Source organism: Pseudoliparis swirei, chromosome 12 (assembly GCF_029220125.1).
Source record: "Pseudoliparis swirei isolate HS2019 ecotype Mariana Trench chromosome 12, NWPU_hadal_v1, whole genome shotgun sequence".
NCBI lineage: Eukaryota > Metazoa > Chordata > Actinopteri > Perciformes > Liparidae > Pseudoliparis > Pseudoliparis swirei.
The window spans coordinates 21,570,655-21,582,432 of NC_079399.1; the positions used below are offsets into that span (position 1 = coordinate 21,570,655).

Here is an 11,778-nt window from a genome sequence, read left to right on the forward strand (position 1 = left end):
TGTATGTATGTATGTGTATGTATATATATGTTTATGACTGACATTTTTTTACTTGTTTTACGTTTATATTACTCAACGAATAAAAAAAATGTAAGTGACAAAAAAAAAATTTGTAAAACGTCCCGAATGAATCAGGGATAAAATAAAAGCCCATAATAAATTCAGCTGGGGCCTTTGGGACCGGGCCTAAAACCACAGAGGGGAGCGCAATCCTCTCATACCGGCATTCATCCAACAGAACGACCGGGTCAGGGGTCAACGACCTGTTGTCCGTGATCTCCTCCTTTACTTTCAGACGCCGATAGACCCGAGGGGCTTCGGGGTCACTGCGTCCACAGTGTCCCGAGGAGGCGATATCAAAATGGTCGCTTCATTGCGCCGGCCCGTTTATTGTTGTTTGCACTTTGCACCGTCATCGTCGTGGCGACGCTCCGCGCGGCGGCCGGGGCAACGGCAGGGCGACCGACACGCCGAGCGTGACGCGGGTATCACCGACTTCCTGCTGGAGCGGAGACCGACAGGAAGTCCAGCGGCCATTACTTCCACTGGATTATCGAACCCAGCCAGAAGGGTTCATCCCGACTCTGGCTCTGGATTATAATGCAGCCGCGTCAACAGATAACAAGGTTATGGCCTGGATTAGAGCGTTTATATTCATAAATATCAACTGTGCCCTACTGCGAGTGAGGCAATAACAGGAGTGTCACTTCTAGAGGCTACTGTGAGTTGCTTTCAGGGACAGTCGGACGTTGGAGTTATTTTATACAGGGCTGTGAGCTCTTTTTCCATTCCATCCCAGGGTTCATACACATGTTGACCAATAACTTTCCATAACTTTAAACCAAATTGCCATGACCAAATATGTTATGAAATCTCAGTGTGTCCATGAAAAAGTGAGAATATGTAGTATTTAAACTAACAATGAGAATTCCAAAGCAAACAGCATATATACACAAAGCGTGAATATAACAAATGTCCATGAGTTTTCCAAAACTGTTTTTTTCAGGACTTTTCCATGCCTGGAAATTTATATTTTTATCTTCCATGACTTTTCCAGGTTTTCCATGACCGTACGAACCCTGCATCCTCGTAATGCACGACAATAGATTTCTCCTCCGCCTGGGAATACCAGGTGCTGTAAGCTCTTTAATTTATTCCTCCAAAACGTTGCAGTTTTATCATTTGAGAAAAATTATTAATAAGACATTTTCATTATTATTGTATTATGAAAAACAAAACTTATTGAGAGATTAAAAAATAAAAATAAATGTGGGCGAACATATTTCCTACGACCACACCAGTCAGGTGACGCCAGATCACGTCAGATCTTGGAAGCTAAGCAGAGTCGGGCCTGGTTAGTACTTGGATGGGAGACCTCCTGGGAACACCAGGTGCTGTAAGCTCTTTAACGTATATCTCTTCCGTTAAAGGAACGGTGACCACCACACAGAAGTGTAAACACAGCTGACCAGCTGCCCTTCAGCCCGTACCGTGGTGCTGCCGGTCGTCACCGCCGCGGCTCAGGAAATCCACGTTGCATTTGGAGCCTTCGGCGCCGAGCAGGTCCTGCTGCTGCCTCCCGATCTCCTCCAGCAGGCGGGAGTTGTTCTTCCGAAAAGCACCTGAGCGGAGAGACCGATGGAGGATAAAGACATCAGGAGGACATTTGAGACGCAGCAGTTGGAAAGCGAAAAAAATGGAAACCGGGTCAAGTTACTTCAAGTCACAGGGGGAGTAAATACAGATATGTGAAATACATCGGATTGTGTTTTAATTTGTGTGTAATGATTCCTTCTGGTCACATGACATCTATTGCACCTGTCCATCCTGGAGGGGGATCCTCCTCTGTTGCTCTCCAGAAGATTTCTGCCCTTTTTTCCCCGTGAAAGGTTTGTTGAGAGTTGTTCCTGATCCGATGTGAGGTCAAAGGTCAGGGATGTCAATGTGTACAGATGGTAAAGCACTGAGACACATTTCTAATTTGTGAAAATGGACTCTACAAATAAACTGAATCTACACGACCGATTTGCATCATGTGGTCGGATTCTATAACTTCAGCTCTTTTCCAGCAGGGCGACGTTGCTTTTGGGGAGGAACCGGCCGGCTGATGGATCCCAGTCTGGGACACACCGCTTGCGAGCTAAACTGGGATCGTGGCCTTCCATCTGAACTGTGGACCTCTACAGGAGGCTGGGATAGGTCACACGGGGTCACACGGGGTCAGACTAAAAACTTTATTTTTTAAAAGCCTCCTATGTTGTTTGGAAATGAGTTTCTGTAGCTCAACTATTTGTCCACAACACAGGCTCATCAAGTGGAACTAATCGATGCAACTTATACAGTCACGTGACATGACGGACACTAGGGGAGGGGGGGGGGATCAATTGGGGACATCAGAGCCCCCCAGTCACACTGCATATTAAGACAGTTTCAGAGGGAGTTAAATGACTTGTGTTCCAGCTAACATGTCATAACAAACAGCAGAAGTTACGTCCAAAAGAAGAAGACATTAAAGGTCGATGCCTGTGTTTGGCCCGTAGAACCCCGGAGAGAGGCGGACCGGGAGTCCGGTTGTTTACCGTGATTATCGTAGACGCTGACGTAAGAAATGCCCACAGCCATGCACCAGACCACCAGGTTGGCGATGTCCGTGTAGCTCGGTTCTTCTTCCGTCACCAACAGGCCGATGTGGACCGGCAGCTTCTCCAGAGACCTCCCGTCAGAGAGCCATCGGGACCGGCGACCCGCACTGCTGTTCCCGGTCACCGGGTTCGCGTTGGCATCGGGGTTTTGATCCAGCCGTTTCTGGTGGTCCGGGAACCCGGCGAGGGCTACCGGCAGCAGCAGACCGGCCATCGCCCGCTCCCACAGCCGCCCCTTCCAGCTCCGAAGACGGACGCGGAGCCAGAGGACCAGCGCTCTGTTGATGTGGACCAGAACCAGCAGTAGCCGCCATAACAAGCCGTAAATCAGCGCCATTCGTGTCCTTGTTCCTCCTCGTAACAGCCTTAAAGGATAGTGGTCGCAACGTGCCTACATGCGCGTTTCTATTTGAGTATTATCTGTTTCATCGTTTCCTACAGCTCGGTCCGCCGGCCGCCATCTTCCTCTTTCGTTGGCAACCCCTGACCTGTGAACCCTGCGCGTGAAACACGTAGCTCGCTGATTGGACGAGATAAGAGTGACGTGGCCTAAGACCCGCCTTCACGAGGGTCAACCAGGCGTTATTAGAGTCGGGTTTCATATTATTTGTGGTAAAAACAAAAAGACAACAACAAATATATATGTTTCTATAAATATAAAATTAGAATTTATACATATGTATATAATTAAATATATGTTGTATATATATATTTAAAATATAATTTGTTATATTTTATATATTTATTTATTTATATGAAATATATTTATATATATATTATATTTTATATATACAACATATATTTTATATACATATAAAAAGATATATTATATATATATATATGACAAATTATACTTTATATATGTTATTTTCAAGAAATACCTTTTAATATATATGTTTATTTAAATATAAAATCATAATTTAGACATATGTTTATATAAAGAAATATATTTTTTATATTTATATTAGTGCTGTGAAAAATAACGTGTTAACTCAATTAATTAAATTACAGGTTTAACTAGTTTTTTTTTATTTACGCATTTAACGCATGCGCAGAATGAGCTTCCAATCCGTCTGTTGTTGGTCGTCTCGAACCAGCAGCATGTCATTCTGTCTCTACGTGTCGCGTTAACACGACTCCGATCTCCGTCTCGCGCGCCGCAGACGGCGTGTGCGCACATCGGGACGAAAAGTCAAGTACCCCACACCCCTCAACAACTCTTCTCTCGGCTCGCGGTGGAGCTCCGGCGCACTGGTGAGCAATGCAGGGCTCTCAAGTGTCACGCATTGAGCGTGAGACTCACGCATTTCGGTCTTAACTCACGCACTCCCGCCACACATCTATTTCTTACGCTGAAAAAAACTCTCGGCTCTTTAATGTAATAAAATAGTTGTTTAAAAGTAAAATCATATCATCAGGAATTGAAGAAAACATCTAGGTGTTGTGTCTTTCAATGAAAGTAGACCAACACAGAAATAGCACTGAACACCGCTTATTTTAGATTAGATTAGATATTTCTTTATTAGTCCCACAGTGGGGAAATTGCAGGATCACAGCAGCGGGTGCACAATAAAATACAAAATACAATAACAATATTAATTAAAGCTGCAAGCAGCGATGAACGGGTCCTCTTCCTGCTTCGCACGTCGGGGGTGCTGGCCGGACGCCGGCCCCCTCGGCCGAGGCGCCGCGATTGGGCGTTTGACCGTTAAATCGCCGACACTGATTTTACTTTGCTGGTCGGTGGCGCTGACTCCAGTGAAAAAGGCTTTGATATCCTCAGGCCTTGAATTCTCTGAAGCATGAGAAGTTTGGAGCAGATTTGAGCGAGTCCAGGGTTACCAGCAGGGACGCTGTGACAATTTGAACATATACATGCATCATGTGTATCCATGTGAAGTCTAGACCTTGTCATGTAAATTACATGTGAATGTGATTCAACGTGTCGCTACGAGCTCCACAGGAAGCATCATCGAGGTCTTAAGTCTATTCTGGTATATTTTGAGAGCGATCTGAATAATCTCGAGGAGCAGTGTATAAAAGTAAAAACATGTAACTTCCTAGTGCCACTAGTTGGCGCTAAGTCCAGAAAAAAAAAATTAGCATATGGATGTCTTCAGGGTCATTATGTCATGATGTATGAGAAATATGGAGCAGATTCCATTATGTATGGCTGAGTTACAACAACGTCAATTTTCATGGCGAATGGCGTTGATTTAGAAAAAATTAGCATATGGAAAATTAGCATATGGATGTCTCAGGGTCATTATGTCATGATGTATGAGTAAAATATGGCAGATTCCATTATGTATGGCTGAGTTATAACAACGTCAATTTTCATGGCGAATGGCGCTTTTCCAGGTAGTTTTTCCTTTTCAGAAAAAATTAGCATATGGAAAAATTAGCATATCGATGTCTCCAGGGTCATTATGTATGATGTGTAAGAAATATGGAGCAGAATCACATTATGTATGGCTGAGTTACAACAACGTCAATTTTTCATGGCGAATGGCGTTTCTTTTCCAGTCTGCGCGCACGCTAATTTTCATGGCGAATGGCGCTTTGGCCGTTCAGCAACGCACATAGTTTAATATTTTTGAAATCTTTCAAAGATTGTTCAAGACAAAGGTCTCAAGACAATACTGGCCAAGTTTGGAATGAATCGGGTTTAAGCTCTAGGAGGAGTTAACTGTTTTACAACCCCTAAAAACATGGAAAAAGGCCAAAAAGGCATATTTTGAGGGATTGATTGTAGCGCCCCCTAATGTTCAAATATTATGAAAAAATCAAGGTAGGTTAAGGGTGTCCTTGTGGACATAGGCTACAAATTTGGTGAAGATAGACCAAGTGATTTGGAAGTTAGGTGTCTTTACATATTAGACCACACCCCTTGGATGTTCATTGGTCCATATCTTCTGGAAACAATGACATATCAACAATCGTTCAAAGATTTATGATGGCATTGAACCGATAATGAACCACAGCAAGTTGTGTATGATTTGGACGAAGCGTTTCAGAGGAGTTAAACAAAAGTGTTTTAACAAAATTCAAAATGGCGGAAAATCTAAGTAGGCGGAGCTTAGGGGTCTGAGAGGCTTTTTGTAGAGCAGGTCAATTCTGACCTCTGGACGAAATCTCAATACAAACCTTCATGTGGGGAAGAAAACTATTGCTACCGAAAAATAAAGTTTGTAGGGGCGCTATAGAGCCATTTCTTTATGTACTAATACGAAAACTCAATAATATGAAAATTTTCACCAGTCTGCTTCTGCATGTGGAATTTAAGTCTGCTGGGCGTGCGGGTGCGGACAGTCGACGTTTCTTGCGGACCGAGAATAATCCTTTCAATAACAATAGGTTCCTCTCGACAGACCCTAAAAGCTGCAAGCAGGGAAGAACGGGACCTCTTCCGGCTTCGCACGTCGGGGTGCTGGCGGACGCCGGCCCTCGGCCGAGGCGCACGCGCGGCGTTGGGCGTTGACCGCCTCACGCCGACACTGATTTTACTTTGCTAGTCGGTGCTGCTTTGACTCTGAGTGCAAAAAGTCTTGCTGATATCCTCAGGCCTTGAATTCTACGGAGCATGAGCAGTTTGGTGCAGATTTGAGCGAGTCCAGGGTTACCAGCAGGGACGCTGTGACAATTTGAACATATACATGCATCATGTGTATCCATGTGAAGTCTAGACCTTGTCATGTAAATTACATGTGAATGTGATTCAACGTGTCGCTACGAGCTCCACAGGGAAGCATCATCGAGGTCTTAAGTCTATTCTGGTATATTTTGAGAGCGATCTGAATAATCTGCGAGGAGCAGTGTATAAAAGTAAAAACATGTAACTTCCTAGTGGCACTAGTTGGCGCTAAGTCCAGAAAAAGATTCCATTATGTATGGCTGAGTTATCCAGAAAAAAAATTAGCATATGGATGTCTCCAGGGTCATTATGTCATGATGTATGAGAAATATGGAGCAGATTCCATTATGTATGGCTGAGTTACAACAACGTCAATTTTCATGGCGAATGGCGTTTCTTTGCGGTCGTCTGGCAAACGCACATAGTTTAATATTATTGAAATCTTTCAAAGATTGTTCAAGACAAAGGTCTCAAGACAATACTGGCCAAGTTTGGAATGAATCGGGTTTAAGCTCTAGGAGTTAACTGTTTTACAACCCTAAAAACATGGAAAAGGCCAAAAGGCATATTTTGAGGGATTGATTGTAGTGCCCCTAATGTTCAAATATTATGAAAAATCAAGGTAGGTTAAAGGTGTCCTTGTGGACATAGGCTACAAATTTGGTGAAGGTAGGCCAAGTGATTTGGAAGTTAGGTGTCTTTACATATTAGGCCACACCCCTTCGATGTTCATTGGTCCATATCTTCTGGAAACAATGAGATATCAAGAATCCTTCAAAGATTTATGATGGCATTGAACCAATAACGAACCACAGAAAGTGTTGTATGATTCGGACGAAGCGTTTCAGAGGAGTTAAACAAAAAGTGTTTTAACAAAATTCAAAATGGCGGAAAATCTAAGTAGGCGGAGCTTAGGGGTCTGAGAGGCTTTTTGTAGAGCAGGTCAATTCTGACCTCTGGACCAAATCTCAAGTCAATCCGTCATCGGGGAAGAAAACTATTGCTACCGAAAATAAAGTTTGTAGGGGGCGCTATAGAGCCATTTCTTTATGTACTAATACGAAAACTCAATAATATGAAAATTTTCACCAGTCTGCTTCTGCATGTGGAATTTAAGTCTGCTGGGGCATACGGGTGCGGACAGTCGACGCTTCTTGATGGACCGAGAATAATCCTTTCAATAACAATAGGTTCCTCTACGACGAAGTCGACGAGGACCCTAATTAAAGCTGCAAGCAGCGATGAACGGGTCCTCTTCCTGCTTCGCACGTCGGGGTGCTGGCGGACGCCGCCCTCGGCCGAGGCGCACGCACGGCGCGGGCGCTTGACCGCCACGCGACACTGATTTTTCTTAGCTAGTCGGTGGCGCTTGACTCTGAGTGAAATAAGGCTTGTTGATATCCTCAGGCCTTGAATTCTACGAAGCATGAGAAGTTTGGAGCAGATTTGAGCGAGTCCAGGGTTACCAGCAGGGGACGCTGTGACAATTTGAACATATACATGCATCATGTGTATCCATGTGAAGTCTAGACCTTGTCATGTAAATTACATGTGAATGTGATTCAACGTGTCGCTACGAGCTCCACAGGGAAGCATCATCGAGGTCTTAAGTCTATTCTGGTATATTTTGAGAGCGATCTGAATAATCTGCGAGGAGCAGTGTATAAAAGTAAAAAACATGTAACTTCCTAGTGGCACTAGTTGGCGCTAAGTCCAGAAAAAAAATTAGCATATGGATGTCTTCAGGGTCATTATGTCATGATGTATGAGAAATATGGAGCAGATTCCATTATGTATGGCTGAGTTACAACAACGTCAATTTTCATGGCGAATGGCGTTTCTTTGCCGGTCTGGCAAACGCACATAGTTTAATATTTTTGAAATCTTTCAAAGATTGTTCAAGACAAAGGTCTCAAGACAATACTGGCCAAGTTTGGAATGAATCGGGTTTAAGCTCTAGGAGGAGTTAACTGTTTTACAACCCCTAAAAACATGGAAAAAGGCCAAAAAGGCATATTTTGAGGGATTGATTGTAGCGCCCCCTAATGTTCAAATATTATGAAAAATCAAGGTAGGTTAAGGGTGTCCTTGTGGACATAGGCTACAAATTTGGTGAAGATAGACCAAGTGATTTGGAAGTTAGGTGTCTTTACATATTAGACCACACCTCTTGGATGTTCATTGGTCCATATCTTCTGGAAACAATGACATATCAACAATCGTTCAAAGATTTATGATGGCATCGAACCGATAATGAACCACAGCAAGTTGTGTATGATTTGGACGAAGCGTTTCAGAGGAGTTAAAAAAAGTGTTTTTAACAAAATTCAAAATGGCGGAAAATCTAAGTAGGCGGAGCTTAGGGGTCTGAGAGGCTTTTTTGTAGAGCAGGTCAATTCTGACCTCTGGACCAAATCTCAAGTCAATCCGTCATCGGGGGAAGAAAACTATTGCTACCGAAAAAGAAAGTTTGTAGGGGGCGCTATAGAGCCATTTCTTTATGTACTAATACGAAAACTCAATAATATGAAAATTTTCACCAGTCTGCTTCTGCATGTGGAATTTAAGTCTGCTGGGGCGTACGGGGTGCGGACAGTCGACGTTTCTTGCGGACCGAGAATAATCCTTTCAATAACAATAGGTTCCTCTACGACGAAGTCGACGAGGACCCTAATAACAGTCGGGGGTGCTGGCCGGACGCCGGACGCCGGACGCCGGCCCCCTCGGCCGAGAGCGCACGCACGGCGTTCGGGCGTTTGACCGTCACGCGACACTGATTTTACTGCTAGTCGGTGGTGCTTGACTCTGAGTGAAAAAAAGGTTGTTGATATCCTCAGGCCTTGAATTCTACGAAGCATGAGAAGTTTGGAGCAGATTTGAGCGAGTCCAGGGTTACCAGCAGGGGACGCTGTGACAATTTGAACATATACATGCATCACGTGTATCCATGTGAAGTCTAGACCTTGTCATGTAAATTACACGCGAATGTGATTCAACGTGTCGCTACAAGCTCCACAGGGAAGCATCGAGGTCTTAAGTCTATTCTGGTATATTTTGAGAGCGATCTGAATAATCTGCGAGGAGCAGTGTATAAAAGTAAAAAACATGTAACTTCCTAGTGGCACTAGTTGGCGCTAAGTCCAGAAAAAAAATTAGCATATGGATGTCTTCAGGGTCATTATGTCATGATGTATGAGAAATATGGAGCAGATTCCATTATGTATGGCTGAGTTACAACAACGTCAATTTTCATGGCGAATGGCGTTTCTTTGCCGGTCTGGCAAACGCACATAGTTTAATATTTTTGAAATCTTTCAAAGATTGTTCAAGACAAAGGTCTCAAGACAATACTGGCCAAGTTTGGAATGAATCGGGTTTAAGCTCTAGGAGGAGTTAACTGTTTTACAACCCCTAAAAACATGGAAAAAGGCCAAAAAGGCATATTTTGAGGGATTGATTGTAGCGCCCCCTAATGTTCAAATATTATGAAAAAATCAAGGTAGGTTAAGGGTGTCCTTGTGGACATAGGCTACAAATTTGGTGAAGGTAGGCCAAGTGATTTGGAAGTTAGGTGTCTTTACATATTAGGCCACACCCCTTGGATGTTCATTGGTCCATATCTTCTGGAAACAATGACATATCAACAATCGTTCAAAGATTTATGATGGCATCGAACCGATAATGAACCACAGCAAGTTGTGTATGATTTGGACGAAGCGTTTCAGAGGAGTTAAACAAAGTGTTTTTAACAAAATTCAAAATGGCGGAAAATCTAAGTAGGCGGAGCTTAGGGGTCTGAGAGGCTTTTTTGTAGAGCAGGTCAATTCTGACCTCTGGACCAAATCTCAAGTCAATCCGTCATCGGGGGAAGAAAACTATTGCTACCGAAAAAGAAAGTTTGTAGGGGGCGCTATAGAGCCATTTCTTTATGTACTAATACGAAAACTCAATAATATGAAAATTTTCACCAGTCTGCTTCTGCATGTGGAATTTAAGTCTGCTGGGGCGTACGGGGTGCGGACAGTCGACGTTTCTTGCGGACCGAGAATAATCCTTTCAATAACAATAGGTTCCTCTACGACGAAGTCGACGAGGACCCTAAATATACTCTCACCCTGTTTCTTGCCGCCTGTTTTATTCATTTATTTTCTTGTCATTCTGTCTCGCCCATTTGAAAAGATCCTCACAGAACTCACAACTCACCTTCACGACCTCGTCCTCTTCGTTATACAACTTGAGACGGGGGTTCTTCTCCTACTCCAAGTTGTGGCTGACGGGGCATCAAGGGAAACGACAGGTAGGCCGCGTGGTCGAAGGACAAAATCACGCCATCCATCCTTCCCTTTTTAAAAGGACTTATTTCATATGATTGAAGCATTTTTTTTGGAAAAAGCTCACAGAGCTGACAACTTAGCTATGAAACACTGTTTTTGCTCCTGAAAGAGGTCATGAGAAAATCTGTGGCGTTTTTAAAAAAAGAAAAGAAAATGTCTTATCATGCACCATTAATACTACCTTCTTGTCTTATGCGCATTCTGGCAATGTCTACCTCATTCCAGAGCGCTTTCTTTTATCTCATCTATTCGCTCACACATGTTGGAGGAGGAGGAGGAGGAGGACGTTTTTAGTTTTGAAAACAAAATGAATAAATACAAATATTTTCATTTTTGCCAGCGAGTTGAATGAACTCCAGTTTGCAAAGGATTTATTTATATGCTTTGATTTATTTGATATTGCTTCCTTGCCACCCAACTAACCTTCACTTGCAACATGAAGACAGCAGAAAACCACCAACAGGGAAATAGAACATGAAGTCCAGCAGCATCTGGAGGAGAAGGTGAGGAGCCAGCTCGCTCACCACTGAAGACCAACACCAACTGTCGGCTGTGTTTACATAATAATATTACATTACAATGTACTGTAATGTAATGCAATGTAATGTCATGTAATAATTTCATGTAATGTGATGTAATGTAATTTCATGTCATGTAACGTTGAACTATAGCTGTGTCTTTTGACCGAATTGTTTGCAATTACATGTGTAATATAACTATATATACATACAAATATATATATATATATAACATTTATTATATATATGCATGTTTATATATAATCTAAATATTTATAAAACATATATATGGTTTTTATTTTGTACACAATATATATACAATTATATGTGTATGATTATTTTATTTTGAATGTTGTGTATATATATATATATCCATCCACACACACAATTCAAAATAAAATAATTATATTTAAAGGATAATGAAAAAAGCAGGGTTGTCATATTTTGTTTGACTGTAAAAAAGTATTTACAGTGAATAATTGGAGTAAACTCATGAGCAAGAATAGCTGATGTGGTGACGTCATCAGGTCAGCTGCTGTTCCAGTCGCAGAAACACCGGTCCTCCGGTCCTCCGGAGTCTGGACTCCCAAGACCAAACTCGTCAGTCCAGACTCCAAAAGAACACAAGTCTGTACTCAGTAGACTTGGAA

The 11,778-nt window shown here is 42.7% G+C and overlaps 1 protein-coding gene and 1 pseudogene across 1 annotated transcript in view; one reads left to right on the forward strand and one right to left on the reverse strand.

Annotated features, from left to right (window-relative positions):
* nus1 (NUS1 dehydrodolichyl diphosphate synthase subunit) overlaps window positions 1-3,122 on the reverse strand; it is a 9,498-nt gene extending 6,376 nt beyond the window's left edge. Inside the window, exons 1-2 of the mRNA XM_056428695.1 lie at window positions 2,580-3,122; window positions 1,491-1,622 (exon numbers count right to left, since the gene is read on the reverse strand). Of these exons, the coding sequence (XP_056284670.1) occupies window positions 1,491-1,622; window positions 2,580-2,979 (532 nt within the window). The 5' untranslated portion in view covers window positions 2,980-3,122. The remainder of the gene's footprint in view (window positions 1-1,490; window positions 1,623-2,579) is intronic.
* On the forward strand, window positions 1,285-1,403 carry LOC130203105 (5S ribosomal RNA; annotated as a pseudogene).
* Window positions 3,123-11,778: the final 8,656 nt, after the last annotated feature.